The following is a 22,500-nucleotide window of genomic DNA, read 5'->3' as shown; positions in this document are numbered from 1 at the left end:
ACAATTATAATTTTTTTTTATATAAAATAATGATTTTTTTTAATAATTAAAAATGTAAAAAAAAAAAAAAAGAGTTTGACAACAAACACCGCGAAACACAGCTATACAGCATAGTTCAAAACATATTAATAACTAATCATTTCTGAACATTGACTCTCAGTCTTTATTCACCTTTTTCTCATGTTGTCTCAATAGAATTCATAAAAGTATAGAATATAATATCATAGTTCATTGTAACGCAGTGTGACAACATGCCCCGCCTGAGCAACTGGTGTTTAAACCCGGCGAGTGTTTCTGCTGTTAGCGAAGCATTAAACAACTATCTCATTGTTAAATAACAGATATAAGATTAAAATAATATCAGATTTGTCTCATTTTAAATAAACACAAAAAAAATTCAGTAAGAAATGTACATTTGCAATAGTTAAATAAATGTTCAGCGATATCTCAAATATGTATAATTTTGGCACATTTTTCCTCTATATAGTGTTGATATGGCAACTAATAAAGTTTCGTCATGCTGGCGTGTGTGGAAAGCTCCATGTGTGTTAGTTTGTGCCTCGCTCGCCCATATATTATGTCCATTTACAGTATTTAACACACATATCTGATGCATTTGGCAGACGCTTTTATCTAAAGTGACATTCAAAGTATAAATGTACCGTGTGTGTTCCAACGAGTCCCGTGTTAGTGTGTGTCTTGCATTGCATGTGTGAGTGTTTAACCCTTTGGTCTCAGTCGTGGTGTGTCCCAGTATCGGCTCCTTCTCGCTGGATCACGGCAAGTGGAGGATCGTCAACGGCTCTCGCTACGAGTTCGGCACGAGGGTGGCCTTCGCCTGCAACCCGGGCTTCTTCCGGCTCGGCCCCGCACACATCCACTGCACGTCCAACGGCACCTGGAGCTGGAGGAACGAGAGACCTCGCTGCAAGAGTGAGTGTGTGTTGCTCTGTGTGTGTATCATGACTTGCACAGCTCCCTGGTCTTGTTAGGCTGGCTGGTCTTTAAGGTCAGACTGCTGGACTAATGATTTGTCAATTGTGTGCTGAAGTGTGAAGGATTAGCAGTGTGTGTTGCGCTCAGTCACGCTAAATAGCACACATTGTGTTTATCCTGCACTTTATACGCGAAAATGAGTTTTTACGTGCATATGATACGCATGGGTTTAGTAGTGGTGTGGGGTGTGTGTGTATTACACGCAATAAATTGTGTTTCATATGCACGTAAAAACTAATTTTTGCGTATAATTTGCAGGATAAACACAATGGGTCTCATTCATGAAACATTCGTAAATATAGGAGTAAATATGAGAGTGATTCCGAAAACTCTTCTCCTGATTCACAAATACTTCGTAAACGTCAGATGTGATAGTGAAGTGTGTGTGTGTGTGTGTGTTAATGAAGTCCAATCAGTCGTAAATGGGACGCGCGTGCACGCTCATTCTCAATTACCATAAATCCCGCCCATTAAATCTGATTTCAACAAACACATTTCAACATGTCTTCTCAAAAGCGAATGAAAAAGAAAAATTTCTCAGATGCAGAAATTGAAGTTTTATTATCAAAAGTTCATTCAAAACACCACATTTTATTTTTAAGCGTAGCCTACATGGCGTATCGGGTCCTTGGCAGCATATATTACAGATGCAGTTAGTGGAGTTTCATCTGCTAATCAAACAGTCCCAGAAGTAAAAAGAAAAACCGTATGTAATTACTATATATAATATTTGTTCAAAATGCTGTGTAAATATGTAGGTCTACCCGATTAAGGTGAATTAAAATGCAGCCTTAGTTATTAATGAGCAAAACGTTCGGATGTTAAACGCACTATTTGCGTTTAGAGTGAGTGTAGATTTCTTTCTTAGGGTGTATTCACACCAGGAAAGTCCGATAGTTCACTTGCTTTGGTCCGGACCAAATAAATTTTTTTTTTTTTTTTGGTACGGTTCGCTTTCACACTGCTCTTTTTGCAAGTGAACCAAAATTTGTAAACAAAACCACACGTGTGCTAAGGTCGTCCATTCATTGGACAAGGATTCTCAAGTAGGGAAATCAGGAAGTGCAAAAAAAGCTCAGCATGGAGATATTTCGTACTGCAATATTAGTTATTTTACTAATTTTGTGTTATTCTGTACAAACGCAATATGAAGAAACTGCGCAGAAGACGGATAAGGTATAAAGTTTTGATTCATAGAGAGGGGCTATGTTCACACATTCAAATAATGAGATTCTTATTATATATACTGCTATCAAGTGCTGTCAATGTAAACGCTTGCGATTAAGTTTGTCCAGTTTAACGCAGCGTCATCCTTGTATTGTAACTATCGTTACATTATATGAACTGCAAAAGCTTTTTTTTGCATCTATGCGCGATTAGACTAAAGAGAACGCGCTGTATGTGAATGTCCCGATGCACACACTCTTTCATTCATTCCATTCCAATGACGCACACACACGACGCGCAGAAAGACGCGCCACAGTATCGTGTGGCCAGACAGCGCGCCGGAATGGAATTCTCTTTCGCACTTGAACAACAATAACACAAACCATTATGCCAAAATCTCCGACTACGGAAGCCTGTTAACTCAAAGGCGCAGTGCTTTCTTGCAATTGGGTCGGTTCATGTTCACACCGTAAACGAACCGTACCAGACTTCGTTTGGAAGCGTACCGAGACACCTCTTCAGCTGGGTCTGGGTTCGGTTGTTTGGTCCGCACCCGAGTTCGATTGCTGTATTCACACCTGCCCAAAAGGTCCGACCAAGGGGGGAAACGAACTAGAGTTCGATTCAATCGAACCAGACAAGGCAGCTGTGAATACACCCTTAGATTTCTTTCGTACCAACTAACATTTGGAAAATACAAACATTTTAATGAATCCGAAAATTTACGCCAGAACCACTTTACACTAGCCTGGTTAAAACCAGAGCATTCTCAGTTGTAACCGAGTTATGGTCTGGCAAAGCGTCATAGACAAATCATTTCCAGAGGGGCGTCACCAACGGGCGTCGCGGATAGACCTAAACCAATCAGAGCGATGAAGGAGATGACGTATGCAGAGCGGCGGAGACACATCTCCGAGTGTTGTTCTTTGCTCGGTTTTTAACTAAAAGGAAACGTTCAAATGGCTTAAAACAGACGCGATAGCTGATTGGAACGAGTGATGTTCGACGGCGGCATCCATCTTTGTAATGTAGGCTACAAAATCTGCTTCAAAATCCCAGCGCTGTCGTCATCGTGTAAAGCCCACCCCGACGCTTCTGATTGGTGCCGCGATTTCGGCGGATTGGAAATGGGCTTGAATGAGCTCTTTGCCAGACTAACTTTCAGAGCAAATCTAAATTTGCCGGAAGTTGTCTGGGTTTTCCCCGGCTAACTTTACACACGATTTACACACAAATTCGTTCTGCTGGTGTTTCATGAATGAGACCCATTGTGTTTATCCTGCACTTTATGCGCAGAAATTAGTTTTTACGTGCATATGATACACATGGGTTTAGTAGTGGTGTGGGGTGTGTGTGTATTACACGCAATAAAGTGTGTATCATATGCATGCTAAAACTACGTTTCATTTGCACGTAAAAACTCATTTTCGCGTATAAAGTGCAGGTTAAACCCAATGCGCGCTATAGATACACACTTTCACTCCAGCATTTATATTAGGGGGAAAGCATTACAATAAAGTAGCAAAGTAATTATGGAAATGGATTCTGAAGCAACTGGTAAAGTCACAAAATATAATCCATTACTTGGAATTTAGAGCTGCAAAAACAAAAAAATCTAATATATATAACATACATATATTGCATTTTTGATGTGATGTTCCAAAATCCACATAAAAATATGTGGATGAAACCTAATGATGCTTTATGGATTTTATAATTTTCATTTAGCCGCACTGGGAATTATGGGAAATGTTTTCTGTTTGCACAAGCATCTCTCCTCATAATCCTTGTAAATGAATAGAATTATCCCGCAAGCTGTTATAGCTAACGGTAAACAAACTTCATACGACTCTCTGAACATACAAATTTTGACATAATAATTTGCTTCTACTTGCTTGAATGAGTATTAAAATCCTCGTAACACTTTCTATGAAGACCATGAATTATAGCTCCATTTATACTTATTTATAAGTATTACTAAGTATGTGCATTGAAAAAGCAAATGCATGAGTTATAAGTAATTATAAAAAATCATATAAATGTAACTATAACTGTTCTTATAATGCAGTATAGGTCGTTATGAGTCTTTATAAATATATTTATAGAATAGTAATATTTACTTATAAATAAGTATAAATGGGGCTATAATTCATTATAAGCATGGGCTTCTTAGAAAGTGTTCATTTTAATATTCATTTAAGCAAGTGGAAGCAAATTAGTATGTGTCATACTTTTTAAAAATTTAAGTTGGGAATGTTGAGTCGCATGAAATATAATAATAGATAATTCTATTAATTTTGATGGATTATGAGGCGAGAGGTTTTCAAACAGAAAACATTTCCCATAATTCCCAGTGCGGCTGCATGAAAATTAAAAAATGCATAAAGCATCATTAGGTTTCATCCACATATTTTTATGTGGATTTTGTAACATTGCATCAAAAATGCAATATATGTATGATTTTTTTTTTTTCAGCTCTAATTGCAAGTAATGTATTATATTGTGTGACTTTCCCAGTTGCATCAGATTTTGTTGCAAGGCTTTTTAATTTAAATAGTTTTTATAAAATTGATTTCTATTTAAATTTGTTACATGAAGTACACTTCTTGGTATCATTTGCAGGTTACCATACAATGCAAAAGCATTTTTTTAAAAGCATGCATTTGTATTAATTACAAATTGTAACTGAAAGTAATTGCTCTAAGGCTTTATCTGGTGACGTTCAGCTTCAGGAAACAAACGTAGCCTTGTGCATCCTCCTCTTTAACACACAGTTTAGGAGCCCGAGTAAACCCGGGTGTGTGTTACTCTCACAGTCTGTCCTCAGCATCTGCTGGCCTCAGATGGGTGCGTTATCAATGTTGTGTGTCTGCTGTAACTACAGTCGTGATGAATGTGTTTATGAGAGCCACAATCTAAACATTAGCGGCGCTTTATGACTGATGGCGTCTGACGGGATCCTGGCGAGAACCATTTTCAAACACAACACCAGTCGGAGGGAAGATGATGAGGAGTTGAGAACAGATGAAGTGATGATGTCGCTGTGGTAAACACATATATATGTATCCCAGATCTGCTCAAATCTCCTGCTTCTGACTGTGTTTCTGAGGATTTCGGCTCGATATGAATGGAGTTTAGGAAGCTACAACTTCCCAGGACACAAGCGATCATGCTGAACTTTAGCTAGATGTCACTAGTCCGTTACTATAGGACATGGTAAAATGGTTGAGTTAAAGAGGATGTTTTTAAACGCAACAATCGGATCATTTATGTTTCTGTAACATCATAAAGTGATCAAACAAAAGCTTACACTGCAAAAAATATATATTTTAGTCTACTTTTCATTCACAAATATCTAAACATTCTTAAATCAAGATTGATCAGCTAAACGACAAGTGATCAAATGATCAAAATTAAATGACTTAATGTGAGAATTAATTAAGTATCTGCTTAATTTAAAGTGTATTTTTCTTACACCACTGCAGATATCTCATTTTAAGCATAAGCTGACTTCATTTTGATATTGTTTTTTCAGAAAACAAGACTTAATATCTTGTCGTTTGTCTAATCTTGATTCAAGTATGTTTAGATATTTGTGATTGAAAACAAGACACTATTAGTAGTGTCATTTTAGTTTTTATTATAGTTTTATTCATATTGTATATAAACTTTTATATAAATAATATTTTATTAAATATTTTTTTGTTTATATTGTAGTTTTCGTGTTACTTTTAGTTTAACTTTTAGCTTTTGTAAAAAAAATGTTGTTGAAATGTTGCTATTTAGGTTTAATTTATTTTTATTTCAGTTTTAGTTTTGATTTATTTCCAGATAATAATTTCAGTGCTTCAACTTAAACTTATTTCAGTTCAAAATTGCCAAGACAACATTTCTAACATTTTCGATTAGTTTAAGTTTCAACCAATATTTATAAACATAATATTTATGTGATTTTATTTCAGTTTTTAGTTTTAGTGAACGATAATAAATGACTAAGGAACACGTGTTTTTGCAGTGTGCGTGTGCTTTAGTTAGTCTACTAAATCTATCCAGTGCAACTTAAACCTGGTAAACGTTTGTAATACTGAGACGACGAGATGTCGTGTGCATCATCCACTGCTGTTTCTAAATCACAGTCGACTCATTGTGTTCTCTATTGCCTCTTACTTCAGTCATTTCGTGTGGAGAGCTGCCCACTCCTCCTAATGGAAAGAAGATTGGGACACAGACGACCTTCGGAGCAACCGCTATATTTACCTGCAACTCGGGCTTTATTCTGGTGGGCTCGAGTGTTCGGGAATGCCTGTCCTCGGGTCTCTGGAGCGGGACAGAAACACACTGTCTCGGTAACACCACAACCCTCGTCTCTTACACAACATCTCCATGCATTAGCATCGCTGTGACCTTTTAATGCACACGGCTCCTGAAAGGCCAGGACGGGTCCAGTGGCATTTAGTCTGGATTCCCATAGCAACCGTGGTTTTAATATTTTAATATTTTTTTGCATGCACTTGTATCCTCACATGCAGAGTTAGTGAGCATCATTATTATTCCTTCTTAGAGCCGGGTTTGACCTTGACAGAAATAGCTATCCCATAAAATATTGCGGTGTTTCTCAGTCGGGGAAAAAAGCCGTCTTAGGTGAGGGAAATGTTGAGAGGGTTAAATGTCATTTAATATGTATAAGAATCCCTTATTCATCCAAAGTGACTCAAGATATGCATCTTCATGTTTTTCCTGCACTGGGAAAAATATAGTTACATTCACAGTTAAGAAACGGCACGTGTGGTTGCCACAGATTCACCTTAAAGTGCGCCTTTTATGCTTTTTCAAATATTATCTTTCATGCCGTGTGTAATACAGCTGTTTGTGAATGTAAAAGATCAAAGTGCACGACAAATAAAGTTATCGTCTCCTAAAAGAAAGAAGTGATTCTGAACTGCTGAAACGAGTCGAGATCCTGTTACAATGTAACTAATTTGCATAATGCCCGTCCTATGGTCCTGATTGGCTGAACAGCGTCTCTAAGCCCCGCCCTCAAACACTAGTGTATCTGAGACGGGAAGAGTTCGGTTCGTGTTGTTCGTGTCGAGAAGACGCTGTTTTCTGCTGACAAAGCAAATCCACTGTGATGAGATTGATACGGTGAAACCCACACTTTATATCACTGGGGAAAACTCAGATGTTAATAAACATTTAGTTTCCGAAATGCGCTGTAAGCAGTCGACCAATCACAACAGACTGGGCCATCTGGCCAATCAGAGCAGAGCAGCTCTCAGAGAGGCGGAGCTTAGAGAGACTGAATCTTCAAACTAACCGTTTCAGACTCTTCGAGACAATAGGTGATGTTCACTGTATATTAGAGAGAATTAAAGTGTTTTTTGAACTTGGATGCTTTTAAACCTGTTGTACGAGACTCCGAAACAACATTAGGAAACTTTAAAATAGGGGCACTTTATAAAAATACGGTGACAATGTTTCAGGTATTACAGGATGGCAAATTGATCCCTGTATATTTCGGAACTTATAACCATGTGAGTGATATAATGTCAATATACCAATATACTAAAATGTACTCATAACCATCATAATAATTCAGGTAGTGCAGTAGAAATCCATTCAGGGTTCATTGTCAGTGGAAAATGACCAATATTCATGTACAGTGTCACACACACAAAGACAAAACTTAGGGATTTACCAAACCAGCTGAGGAGAATCACAACACTACACACTTTGTTTTAAAGCAAAACGTATTTGTAAATCAGACAAAGATACAAGAACTGAACAGCTTTAGTGAGGGAAAGAACGACTAATTAACAATAAAAGTTGGTTATATGTATAAAAACAATATAATTTAAGTGTATTGCAAAATATATACAAATATTGAAGTATTTTGAGAGCGTAGGGAGATCGACGACTCGATAAGATGGAAGTGGGCGGAGCTAAAGAGACCTTTTGGCATGTGTTGACTCTGATTGGTGGGATTTTCTATACAGCATCATGGGTAATGTAGTTTTTCACCACAACAGGATTATTTTAAAACTAAGTTGAACTGATGGCGTCTGACGGCTTCGGCAGAAGATGAAGCGAGAGAAGGCAGAGGTGAAGAAGGGATGTCTCTGCAGACGTCGAGCGGACTCGATGCTCTGTGAAGTGTGTCGGCCTCTGCTGAGTTCTGTCATCACTCAGATCCGAGAGCCAAAACCCTGACAGATCTCCACTCGCCATCTCTCTTTCTCTCGCTTCACGTCGTCTCGGAGTAAAACAACCCTGCGCATTACTTTGTCCACCGAAAGAGTCTCAAATGCGTGGATATTGCCGTATCTGTTGTGTGATTGAACACTCGTTCTCTGTGGGTGGATCATGAATATCTCTGTCACGATGTGATTTACACAAGTATACAGTAGGACTCGGTCCTGCCATAACATTCATATCAAATCACAGGCTGATCTCCGCATGGGAACTTTAACAGCGATTCTCATTCCGCTTAAAATCTTTACTTATCCATCAGAGACTCTTTATGGGATTTTGAGGAACGAGGAACCGTATCAGTTTTATTGCATTTATTACCCTCAGTGATAAAACATATTTAACATAATTAATCAAGTAAAGACTAAGAAACAAAGTCCAAGCAATAAATCAAATATATAAACCGTTCAAAATACTTTTTAATGTCTTTTTAGGCTCTTCTGCTCACCAAAGCTGCATTTATTTGAGCAAAAATACAGTAAAAACAGTGAAATATTATTTTAATGTAAATCAGCTGTTTTCTGTGTGAATATACAGTAAAGTGTAATTTATTCCTGTGATTTTCAGCATCATTACTTCAGTCTTCAGTGTCACATGATCCTTCAGAAATCACTCTAATATGAGGATCTGATGCTCAAGAAACATTTATGATTATTATCAGTGTTGAAAACTATTTTTGTGGAAACGGTGATGAATTTTGTCATTGATGAATTGAAAGAACTATATTTATTTGAAATAATAGAATATTTTGAAACATTATATATTTATTTAATGCACTTTTGATAAATTTTTTAACACAAATTTGTGTATATATTGGTGCATTTCACAAAAGGTGCACTTATAGTCTTTAATTCAATCACAGGGAACTACAGTATGAATGTTCAAAAGCTGATTGTGTTTACATAATATATGTGTATAAATATTTTGTATATATAAATAGACACACAATGCATGTATATATTTAAGAAAAATTTGTTATTTATATATAAAATATTTATATATAATCTAAATATACATACATGCAAATATTTCTTAAATATGTATACATGCTTGTTTGTGTATTTATATATACAAAATAATTATACACAGGACACACACACATATATTATGTAAACACAAACTTTATTTTGGATGCGTTTAATCATTTCCCAGCACTAATGTAAAACCGACAGAATATGCTCTGCCTGTTATAATATCCCCTGTGTTTTATTTGCATGTAGTACATGCACTCATAGATCATGTGTTTCTAACCTCGATTGAGCCCTGAAATCTGATTGGTTGATAGAAATGTTGAAGTTGAAGCACGTGTATTGACTCCCTGCTGTTTTCCCAGCCGGCCACTGTGGCGTTCCGGAGAGGATCGTGAACGGGCAAGTGATCGGAGAAAACTTCGGCTACAGGGATACAGTGGTTTACCAGTGTAATCCGGGTTTCCGGCTCATCGGTTCCTCTGTGCGAATCTGCCAACAGGATCACAACTGGTCCGGGCAGCTCCCGTCCTGTGTGTGTGAGTAACACGCAATGATACACACCGGGGGGGAACGTTTGGTTCATGTCCAAGAGGATTAGTTTGACATGTAATGCAGGCAAACCCTGAATCGGCTCATGACAGGCATCACACTCCAGTCCTGATGTTACCAGTGGAAACACCAACACTACCTGGTTTTGTGTGGGGGATTTGGACGTTTGCCTGGTTTTATCTGTGATGCCGAAAGCAAAGCTTCTTAGATAAATGCATAAATACATGGTGCATTTTAATTTCCCTCGGCAAGCATTGGAGACTCGATGGAAATATGCTAGCAGTCAAAAGTTAGGACACACTTGACTTAATGTTCATTATCTTAACAACCTTCTGACCTAGAAAACGTGGCTGCACAAATATAAATAATGATTTCAGATGAATTTGAACAGTGCAGTTCAATAATTTGAATAATTTGTTGAATAATTATGGACAAATAAATGTTTTTTTTACAAATGGATTTTTTTTTTAACAGTGTTTTTGTACAAAATACAAATACAGAGTCCCCTGTGGTGAAAATCAAGCTTTTAATATTGTTTATGTGGTGTTTTTAATTTGTTTTAAGACACACCATGTGTAAGTTCATAAGTCGACCGCATTGCTGAGTATATCCTGCTTAAAACTGCAGTGAACCAAAGACAGTCTCAAAAACACGGTTTGACATCGCTGGTGTTTCTGACGTCACAAACGACCTTGTAACCAATCAGATCAACGTGTGATCGTCAACCAGTGGATCTCTGAGTGAGTGAGTGAGTGAGTGGAGGCGGGGCTCATTTGCATATTCATAGAGCCGCGCATACTAAATGAGGCAAGGGTGTCGAGTTACATTCAAGATATTTTCAAGGAAAAAACATTTAAACATGTATCAAAGATGAGTTTTAAGGGATAAAATGATTGACTGCAGGGGGACTTTAAAGAATGATCTGGTTTATTCAAGCGTTTGACGGTCATTTTCCTGGTTTGTGTTTCAGCCGTTAGCTGTGGTCATCCAGGGAGCCCGATCTACGGTCGCACGGTTGGCGACGGCTTCAACCTGAACGACGTGGTGAACTTCTTCTGCAATAACGGCTATATTCTGGAAGGCCCGTCTCGAGCGCAGTGCCAGTCGGACCGCCAGTGGAGCCGCCAGCCGCCGACATGCAGAGGTTTGGACCCCATCCGCTCTGTTCTCACCGGAGGGTTTCACTTTATTTTGATGGTCCCTTTAACGCATTCTGTTGAAGTAACGTTGCACCTACATGTCTACCAACTCTCATTAGCATGTAGACTATAGACTAAACACGTGTCAGAGTTTTCACAGATTCGCGTTTTTGAAGTTTACGCGGAGATGATATCTGTGTTTATCTATGTTTCAAGGTTTGCGTTCTCGAGCACCAAACACTGTTGTTGTGCAAATGAGCATAAATGATGATCTTTGCAATGGAAGTGAATCAATCAAAACTAACTTTATCTGGACAATAACTTTATTCTAGAGCTGCTGTAAAGCCTAAACAATCTCTGTTACTGTAATCTCCTATTATCACTGTAAAGCTGCTTTGAAACGGTCTATATTGTTAAAAGCGCTGTATAAATGAAGCTGACTTGACAAGAGTGTTAGTAGACTGGTAGGGTTAGGGTTAGAATAAGTTGACATGTACTTGCAAAGTTACTTATAGTCAGTATAATGTCTGTTGGAGGAGCATCACAATAAAGAGTTGGCAGATGTTAATCGGAGAGTCTACTAATACTCTAATGAGAGTTAGTTGGCATGTAATTGCACAGTTACTTATAGTCAACAGAATGTTCAGAAGGGACCATCAAAATAAAGTGTTACCCATCGGAGGATTCCTACAACTATTGGCGGAAGATCCCAGAGTTTGGCACGTTCGCACCGCAGGAACTAGGAACAATTTTAGTTCTTGGAACTCCTTTTGGAGGAACTCATTTACTCCTACTCCAGAGTGCGCTATAGGAACTACAGTGACGTTAGTGTTCTCTGATTGGCCGAACGCACGCGATACACCAGCACCCGCCATTTTTGAAAAAGGCTGTGTAAACACACAGATTATAGCCTATATATTTACTCCAGAAACTAACTCTACGAACATGGAAAATCTCAGCCAATCAGAAGAGAGTGTGGGCGGAGTCTCTCTGCAAGCGCACTGCCCTCACAACCAAATCAATCACAAACCACAGCCAATCAGAAGAGTGTGTGGGCGGAGTCTCTCTGCAAGCGCACTGCACTCGCAACCAAATCACTCACAAACCACAGCCAATCAGAAGAGAGTGTGGGCGGAGTCTCTCTGCAAACACACTGCACTCGCAACCAAATCAATCACAAACCACAGCCAATCAGAAGAGTGTGTGGGCGGAGTCTCTCTGCAAGCGCACTGCACTCGCAACCAAATCACTCACAAACCACAGCCAATCAGAAGAGAGTGTTGGTGGAGTCTCTCTGCAAACACACTGCACTCGCAACCAAATCAATCACAAACCACAGCCAATCAGAAGAGAGTGTGGGCGGAGTCTCTCTGCAAGCGCACTGCACTCACAAGCAAATCAATCACAAACCAGAGATTATCATTGTCAGATTGTATGTTGTTGTTCCACGACATGGCAGAATAAGCATTTCTCCTTTACGCTGAGGAGAAAATCCAACGCAACTTTGAGGAGACCAAGAGAAACATGATTATGTATTTCTGCTCAGCAACAACCACATACCTTTTCATTACTGTCTACTTTCTATGTATAACAGTTCAATCTGATAACGTGTTAGACAGGACTGTTAGACAGATCGTAAACTAATGAACAGGAGAATGTGAGCGCTGTGTGTTCAGTCGTTCTCAGCGCCGTCAAAATAAAAGTCTCAACAACAAGCGTGTCTCATGCGTGTCTGGCGCTGCGAACGCAACCAGGAAAACGTTCCTATGGGACCATTAGCTCTCGGGGAACCGTGCTGGTGGCGAGAGAACTACCCGGTGCGAAAGCCCCTATTATAGCGAGAGTTAAACACTGTGGCGCTGATGGAAATGACTTCTGCTGCGGTTAAAAAAGAAATGACCAATCTCATCTCTGAGAGCCTCTGGCCCTGTTTCAGCCAGCAGAAGCTCATTCACTCGTGGGCTGAATAGCCACAGATTAGCCCTGCAAATCAGAAGATGAGATGTATGTTTTGAAGCTAATCTCTGCTTTGTTAGCGGCGTGATTATGAGTGTCTCTGAGGATCGGCTGGAGTGTTTGACTCTGACAACAGAACGCATGAAGAGATCAACAGTGATGATGGCTTGATTACATGACTGGAATGTGCTTTGCTCCAATAATAATGGACAAATGAATGGGTTATCTCACCGGATGGGTGAAGATGCTCTATTGTAATGCTGTTTTTTTGTTTTTACTTTTGTTATGCAGCAAGTTTACAATGATAAAATAGCTTAAGATTATTGTAAATATTTGTAACTGTTCAAAAAAACTTTTTATTTTTTTGAAAGAGTCTCTTCTGCTCACCAAGGCTGCATTTATTTGAGAAAAATTACTGTAAAAATTTTGAAATATTATTCTAATGTAAAATATCAGTTTTCTATGTGAATATACAGTAAAGTGTAATTTATTCCTGTGATCAAAGCTGTATTTTCAGCATCATTACTCCAGTCTTCAGTGTCACATGATCCTTCAGAAATCACTCTAATATGAGGATCTGATGCTCAAGAAACATTTATGATTATTATAAATGTTGAAAACTGGCTTTGCTGATTAATATTTTTGCGGAAAATGTGATACACTACCACCCTGTTTTTTTAATTTAGATGATTTAATTAATATAATTTAAATGTGTAATCATTTAAATAATTACTTTTATTCATGTAATCATTTAAATTAATACTTTTATTCAGCAAGCATGCATTAAATTGATCAAAAGTGACAGTAAAGTAATTTATAATGTTACAAAAGAGTTCTGCTTCAAATAAATGCTGTTCTATTGAACTTTTTATTAAAATATATTTATATATTCAGGTTTTTTTCATTTATATATATACAGTAGTCAACATTTGAAGTGGTTAAAAAAAGTTAATCAAAGTTGTCCTAAGACGAGAACAGGTATTGTTCAAAATTCATTTGATGTTTTGATGTTGACTACTGTATGTACAGTATATATATATTGCTGAAAATTCAGGTTTGATCTCAGGAATACATTTTACAATATATTCACATAAAAACAGTTATTTTACCTTGTAATAATATTTTACAAAAAAAAAAACATTAAAAAATCATACAGACCTCAAACTTTTGCACTTTGGTGTGTATATATATATATTAGGGCTGTCAAATGATTAATCGCGATTAATCACATCCAAAATAAAAGTTTTTTTACATAATATATGTGGGTGCACTGTGTATAATTATTTTATATATATAAATACACACACATGATTGTATATATTTAAGAAATATTTTCATGTATATACTGTATATAGATTTATATATAATTTATATTATATATAAATATTTTATATATAAATAATATTTTTTTCTTAAATATACATGCATGTGTGTGTATTTATATATATATACAAAATAATTATACACAGTGCACCCACATTTTATGTAAAAAAAACTTTTATTTTGGATGTGATTAATCACGATTAATCATTTTACAGCCCTAATATATATATATATATATATATATATAAACACAAATGATAAAATACATCTCCTCAAATACATTATTGTATTTTATTTATGAATGGTCGTGGCTTGCAACTCTGATTATACTTGTTCTGTTTGTGTTTTTCAGTCGTCAACTGCACTGATCCCGGTATTCCAGCAAACTCCATCAGGAAGAGCAAAATTGAGTACGGGAACTTCACTTTCGGGACCGTAGTTTCCTACGACTGCAATCCCGGGTATTACCTCTTCGGCTCCTCGGTCCTAACCTGCCAGCCGGTGGGATACTGGGACAAACCGTTACCAGAATGCCTGGGTACGTTGGTTTCGCTTCTCTCCCATCACTTTATTTCTCATTATTTCGACTTTTATCATTGCCAATCTTTGAACTCTCTCCATCCGAGAGGCGATGGTAAATGTCACAGGTTGGCCAACACGCAGTCGAGTGCGACGTTCTCAAAGAGCTCTCATGACGGAGACTTCTTTGTCTGTGTGAAAGCTTTCAAAGTTTCCCGCAGTGGACAGCAGTGAATCTAACACACCTTTTCTACAGTTTGCCAAAGCGAGGAGTATTAAGGTCAAGAGCACATTCATTAGAGAGACGTGTTCATTTGCCTGTGAGAAGGTAATTGCCTCCTGCTCTCGCTTTCCATCTCTGTCCCTGTAATTGCTTCAAACCTGAACTTGATCGTTTCTTGTCGGTTTGCAGGCGAGATGCTTACACCGAGCGTGAAGGAAAGGCAACAATCCTGCTCGCTGTCTATTAGTCTTGATTTTCTCTCAAGTGTACACAGGGTAATTCTGCACTTTACTTAGTCGACAGAGGCTACTTGGGGATTTTAATAAGCAGCCTCTTTTCCCCCGTCAGCCTTTCAGCCTGATGAATATTATGGAAAATGTGCACCTCTTCGGTTTTATTCGGGTGCATTTACAATTCAAAAGAAAGCAAACATCAAAACCAGGCCTGAAAAGAAGCTTAGCTATTAAATTGAAGAGCTTATGTGTGTTTCTTCAGCAGCGCACGAGAGATGAATTAATGCTGTTAAGATGTGAACAACTACACACTACGCAAATCTGAACGCCTGTATAGTTCATTTGGTGACACTTTACAATAAGGTTCATTTATTAAACATGAACTCACAATGAGCAATACATGTGTTACTGTTTTTGTTCATCTTTGTTAATGTTAGTTAATTAAAATACAGCTGTTCGTTGTTTGTTCATGTTAGTTCACAGTGCATTAACTAATGTTAACATGATTTTAATACAGTGTTAGTACAGCCAATCAGAAGAGCGTGTGGGAGGAGTCTCTCCAAGCACACTGCACTCACAACCAAATCATTAACAAACCACAGCCAATCAGAAGAGAGTGTGGGCGGAGTCTCTCTGCAAGCGCACTGCACTCGCAACCAAATCAATCACAAACCACAGCCAATCAGAAGAGCGTGTGGGAGGAGTCTCTCTGCAAGCGCACTGCACTCGCAACCAAATCAATCACAAACCACAGCCAATCAGAAGAGAGTGTGGGCGGAGTCTCTCTGCAAGCACACTGCACTCACAACCAAATCATTAACAAATCACAGCCAATCAGAAGAGAGTGTGGGCGGCAGGGGCGGATCTACCGGGGTGGCATAGGGTGGCAAATGCCACCCTAAAAGAAAGCCTTGCCACCCCTGCTGCCACCCCAGTTGGCGGCAACGAATTAAAAGTTATGGCCAATTTGACAATTTACGAACGCGAATCTCCAATGTCCGACTGCAGTGAATTCGCTCCGTGCATAATATGACGACCGTTGACGTTCGTACTTTATTGTGTGGGCAAATACTTCCGGTGATCTGACCGCGAGAGCGGGAGACAGCGAGAGCAAGAGACAACAGCGACCGAGTTCCATTACCAGAGAGATAAGTTTTCAACCCGACCAAATTTTTAAATGCATATATCATTTTCAGTGTATTTCACCTGTGCGTTTCTATGCTTTATATTACTGCATTTATTTTGTGCAAGTGAGATGAGTAAAGAACATCTGTTTCATATATCATTATCTGTCTGGTGTTTATAAGCAGTAGCCTACAGTATTTTACTACGTGTAAAATATACACAAACTTAGCTATATTAAGTTGTTTGTGTACAGTTAAAAATATAAATGTAAAATATGTGATAATAATATTGATCGAGCAATTGATGTAAGTAAGTAAAAATACATGCGCAGAATTAAGAAAATATTATTTAATATTTATGGAGATACATTTTAGCCTATGATAAAGCAAACGTGTGAATGTTCACAGGGTTATTTTATTTAATATTATAACTATTATTATATAGTAGTGTAATGTAGACAGACACTATATCACAACTAAAAAGAGTTTTGAGTTTTTTTTTTGTTCAATTTGCACACTGAATATGGGTTGGAGCTCTTTATTTTGAACTCTCAAAGTGCACCAGATTGATGAATTTAACATTAAAAAGCACAAAATTTTCTTACGGGGGAGCATGCCCCCGAACCCCCCTAGAGGGACAGAGGTGCACTCTGCACTCACCACAGATTTCCATGGAAAAAACCGGTATGCAGCTTATAGCTTGTTTTAGGATTCATCACTGTGGAGTATAGTTCAACTGAGTATAGTTCAACTTTTAGTATAGTTCAACCCCCAACCCCCCCCCACACACACACACACACACACAAAACAGATACAAATAATGCCCTTTTGTAGTGTGTTACACATACGATTTCTCATCAAACTGTGTTAACTGTGATTAAATTCAGTATATATACGTCTGCCATGTTGCCACCCCTCAAAAATTCCTGCCCCCCTCTTGCCACCCCATAAATATTTTCCTAGATCCGCCCCTGGTGGGCGGAGTCTCTCTGCAAGCACACTGCACTCGCAACCAAATCAATCACAAACCACAGCCAATCAGAAGAGAGTGTGGGCGGAGTCTCTCTGCAAGCGCACTGCACTCACAACCAAATCACTCACAAACCACAGCCAATCAGAAGAGAGTGTGGGCGGAGTCTCTCTGCACGCACACTGCACTCACAACCAAATCAATCACAAACCACAGCCAATCAGAATTCTTTCACGACGTGGCAGAAATAGAAACTTTTCTAAAATCGAATCACTGGCTAGGACACAAACTCTGATTAGCTGATTAACACGCCTTGCATTTCTACTAAACTATAAAGTTCATGGTAGCAGTGGCTGTTTGTTTGAAAAGATGGCTCCTCTTATTGGGAAAAAATCGCTATTTCAGAGCAAAAATATAGAGATTTTGTCTTTTAACTATACCTTCCAGACACCTATCAAATACATTATGGATGCTAAGCAAAGTGTGTCAGACAGATATCCAATAAATAAGCTTTTGTTGTGCAAAAAATATCATAGTCCTCAGAAACAAAAGGATTATGCATGATAATTTGAACATTGCTCACAGCAGGAAAGTCCCACAGTAATTGTGTTGTTGCTGAAGACAGAAAAGCAGGGCTGAATTTAGAGATGTTTTCTCTGAAATCTTGCAAATGTTACGTATTGTACGAGGTCCTTTTCCTCTTTGCTAAACTTCACCCACGCAGAACTTGTTGTTGGTGAACTTGCGAGAGGGTTAAAGCCAGACCCACGCAAAACCTGCAGACCTTCACATTCACACTGATGTGAAACACCAATCATTGACAAAGTCAAGTCGAGTTGCATTGTCATTCGGCCATTTTGTATCTTTCTTTTTTCAGGTTTACCACCATTTTGTAAATGCTAGTGTTTTAACAACATGTAATGTAAACTTGAATTATGAATTTGATTTTATACTATAAATAACTCTCAGCATAAAGTCCCCCTGTGGTGAAAATCAAGCTTTTAATATTGTTTATGTGGTGTTTTTAATACGCTTTAAGACACACCATGTGTAAGTTCATAAGTCGACAGCATTGCTGAGTATTTCCTGCTTAAAACTGCAGTGAACCAAAGACAGTCTCAAAAACACGGTTTGAAATCGCTGGTGTTTCTGACGTCACAAACGACCTTGTAACCAATCAGATCAACGTGTGATCGTCAACCAGTGGATCTCTGAGTGAGTGAGTGAGTGGAGGCGGGGCTCATTTGCATATTTATAGAATCGCGCATACTAAATGAGGCGAGGGTGTCGAGTTACATTCAAGACATTTTAAGACGTCTCATTTTGGTGATCAAAGATGAGTTTTAAGGGATAAAATGATTGACTACAGGGGTCTTTAAACAGTAAAGCTAGAAGAATCAATCGTAGTAAGTGCCTGATGTGTATCTCCTACAGAGGTGGACTGTGGTCACCCTGGATCTCCTCCTCATGCCGTCGTGACGGGAGAGAAATTCACCTTCGGATCTACAGTTCACTACAGGTGTTTAGAAGACCGAGCTCTGATTGGTGAATCCACTCGCTCCTGCCAGCTGAACGGCCAATGGAGCGGCTCGCAGCCACACTGCTCAGGTAAGACACACCTCTTCTTACTTACACTGGAACGTAAAGGCTTAGTAACTACTAGCTACTCCGCTGCACCATTTCCAGAAAATAAAATGCCGTTTACCTTCAATGATCCAATAGCAGTTGAGTTTAAACGCATTCTGACTTCTTTCGCCTCGCTTAAATATCGATAAAAATACGTTTCCATAGTGACTCTTAATCACAAATAACAATATGTATTTTTAGATGTAAATAACATTCGGAAACTGTATTTGAGATCATTAGGGGATCATTAGGGATATTACATTTGTTTATTATGAATGATTTTACACTGCTTAACTATTTATTTATTTGTTTATTAATCAACATGCCAATTCATGCTAGCTAACATGTTAGGATCATGCTAGCAATGTGTTAAAACATGCCAGATTAATGCTGAAAACGTGTTAGGATCATGCTAGCAATGTACTAAAATATTCTAACAATGCATTAAAACATGCAAGGTTCGTGTTATCAACATGTAATTTAATATTAATCATGCTAGAAACATGTTAGAAAAATGCTAAATCATGCTAGCAACGAAATAAAACATGTTGGTAAAACATGCTAGACAAATGCTAAGACATGTTAGCAACATGATAACACATGCTAGGAAGCTTATAAAACTTTCAGGCTTTGTCAAGCCAACATAAAAGTTTGTCCCGACGAACTTCACTTTCTTCTAGCTAATTAGTGTATTAAGGAATAATTGACTCTGGACTCTGCGTTATTGAAAATGTATGAACATGCCAGTGTGACCATGACATGAGGTGGTGTGCATTATTTTTCATGAGTTGATTATCATGCTTATACCAGGGTTATATTTTTAGATTCCTAAAACTAGTTTCTTGCGCATCTTGAAGACGCAGAAGCAGTTGCTGCTAGTTTACAGCAGTCCTTCAGGCTCGTGTGGAGGCTTGTGCTGTTTCTATGCAGTTTTTAAGTCAAGTCACATGTATTTATTTTATGAAACCAATTCAATTTCAGCGATAAGCATCTCTACAGAAGATAATATTTTCATTATTATTATTCACGGTTGATCCAGTTCAATAACAGTGTCTATGTTGTGAAGTTCGTGTCATTATCCAGCAAAATTCAGTTCAAATGTTGTTCTCATCTTACAGTATGTGCAGTTAAACCGATAATATTACTGAATATTAATTGTATTTTAAACCAGAGAGAGAGAGAGAGAGAGAGAGAGTATGCATGTGTGTTGTGCAGTCACTTCTCTACAAAAGCAGCATTAGTTGAGCTAAGCTTCTCCGTGGCTCGGCGCTAACATCGCTAGTCTTGACGACTGTATTGATTGAGAAACATCAAGCTCTGTGTTTGTGGAAGACTGAGACAGCGAGAGAAAGAGACTCTGCTTTCCATGGATATTAAAAGTAATTTCAGAAATAAATTGAAATTGTCATTTGTTGTTTGGCCAGTGATGTTGTGTTGTTCTGGCTGGTTTGCTGTTTGTGGACTGTGAGGCTCTTTGAAAGAACTGAAATTAATATAAAGAATATAATCCATTACAGTGATTTCACCACGGTTTATTGTTGATGTTATGTCATGTTATTGTATTTAGTGTTGTCATGTCATGTCGTTACATGTTGTTATTATGTTATAACATGTTGTTGTTATGCTGTTATGTCATGTCATTTTGTTTTGTGTTGTGTCATTATGTCATGTTAAGTTGTGTTGTGTTATGTCATTTTATTTTGTGTATTTCATGTTGTCATGTCATGTTGTTATATTATGTTATGTTATGTCATGTTATTGTATTTAGTGTTGTTATGTCATGTCGTGTCATGTCATATCATGTTATGTTATGTTGTTATATGTTATATTATCTCATGTTATAATATGTTGTTGTTGTTATGTCATGCCATTTTGTTCTCATTATGTCATGTTAAGTTGTGTTGTGTTATGTTATATGTCATGTTAAGTTGTGTTGTGTTATGTTATATGTTATGTTATGTCATGACATTAGATCATGTCATGCTGTGTTATATTATATTATGTTATTTTATTAAAATATGTTGTTGTCGTGTTATGTCATTTTATTTTGTGTATTTCATGTTGTCATGTCTTGTTATATTATGTTGTTATGTTATGTCATGTTATTTTTGTGTTGTGTTTTGTTGTTATGTCATGTCATAACATTAGATCATGTCATGTTATGTTATAGTATGCTTTTAGGTTGGTATGTTGTTGTCACGTAATTTTTTTGTGTATTTCATGTAGTCATTTTGTTTGCACGTCATATCATGTTATGTCATGTTATGTTTAATGTTGTTACGTCATGTCACGTTTTGTCATTTTAAGTTATGTTATGTTATATGTCATGTTATGTCATGTTATGTATTTTGTTATGTCATGTTATGTTATGTTATAATGTTATGTCATGTTATGTTATGTTAATCTGTGAAAGAACTGAAATGAATATGTAGAATATGATCATTAGAGTGATTTCAAGAGATTTTTTATTGTTGATGTTGTCATGTTATTGTATTTAGTGTTGTTATGTTATGTCATGTCATCTCATGTCGTTATATGTTGTTATCTTATGTTATGTTATATGTTGTTGTTATGCTGTTATGTCATGTCATTTTGTTTTGTGTTGTGTTATGTCATTATGTCATGTTAAGTTGTGTTGTGTTGTGTTGTGTTGTGTTATATGTTATGTCATGACATTAGATCATATCATGTTGTGTTATGTCATGTTATGTTTTATTATGTTAAGTCATGTCACGCTTTGTCATTTTAAGTTATGTTATGTTATATTATGTTATGTATTTTGTTGTTATGTCATGTCATGTTATGTCATGTTATGTTAATAATCTGTGTTATGTTAATAATCTGAAATTAATTTGTAGAATATGATCATTAGAGTGATTTCAGGAGATTTCAGGTGCTCTTCTCCACGGTGTGTGTAAAACCGGCATGGCTGAAGGCCTGGAGGGAAACAAATCATTCCGTTTTCTCCATTTAATAAAAGCTTCTCCCTTTCTCGTGGTAAAACCACAGTAACGCACGGCGGCTCGTGGCTTATTGCTTTCAGATATTACGCAAGTCCTTTGTATCTGCTTGTTCAGGCTTCTACTTGTGTCGGAAAGAGAAATCATGCATTTGAATGAACACACTGTTGAGTGAAGCTCATCTCTGTCTTGGGTCGTATTTCCTGTCATGATGTGTCAGTCTTACATGAGTTAATTAAGTTCAGCTGAATAATGACGTCTGTCTCTGCGTGACACATACACCGTTTCTTTCTCCTGACTCGCTGTCTGTTTGAGTCCAACTAACATGCACAGTTCTTCTTTTAAAGAATAGTTCAGCCAGTAATGAATCGGTCATCGTTACTCGTGCCAAACCTGTGAGGCTTTACTGTGCAGTTTATATTGACCAAGAACTAAAGATACACAGTGCAAGCAGTCAAATATATTACAAGTTTTCTGAGATCATGGGAAAACTGA

At 37.6% G+C, this 22,500-nt stretch overlaps 1 protein-coding gene across 4 annotated transcripts in view; it reads left to right on the top strand.

Annotated features, from left to right (window-relative positions):
• Positions 1-22,500, top strand: part of csmd3a (CUB and Sushi multiple domains 3a) — a 423,029-nt gene that overhangs the window by 317,249 nt on the left and 83,280 nt on the right. For all 4 annotated transcript variants that reach the window (XM_056269911.1, XM_056269909.1, XM_056269910.1 and 1 more), the window contains 6 exons: positions 739-933; positions 6,336-6,509; positions 9,746-9,919; positions 10,903-11,076; positions 14,703-14,888; positions 18,854-19,027. In XM_056269911.1, coding sequence (XP_056125886.1) covers positions 739-933; positions 6,336-6,509; positions 9,746-9,919; positions 10,903-11,076; positions 14,703-14,888; positions 18,854-19,027 — 1,077 coding nt within the window. The remainder of the gene's footprint in view (positions 1-738; positions 934-6,335; positions 6,510-9,745; positions 9,920-10,902; positions 11,077-14,702; positions 14,889-18,853; positions 19,028-22,500) is intronic.

The sequence above is a fragment of the Rhinichthys klamathensis genome, unplaced genomic scaffold (assembly GCF_029890125.1).
Source record: "Rhinichthys klamathensis goyatoka isolate OS25496 unplaced genomic scaffold, OSU_Roscu_1.1 h1tg000293l_1, whole genome shotgun sequence".
In the NCBI taxonomy this organism is placed as follows: Eukaryota; Metazoa; Chordata; class Actinopteri; order Cypriniformes; family Leuciscidae; genus Rhinichthys; species Rhinichthys klamathensis.
Note: the sequence above shows the minus strand (reverse complement) of the source record. Positions and strands in the feature narration are given on the sequence as shown.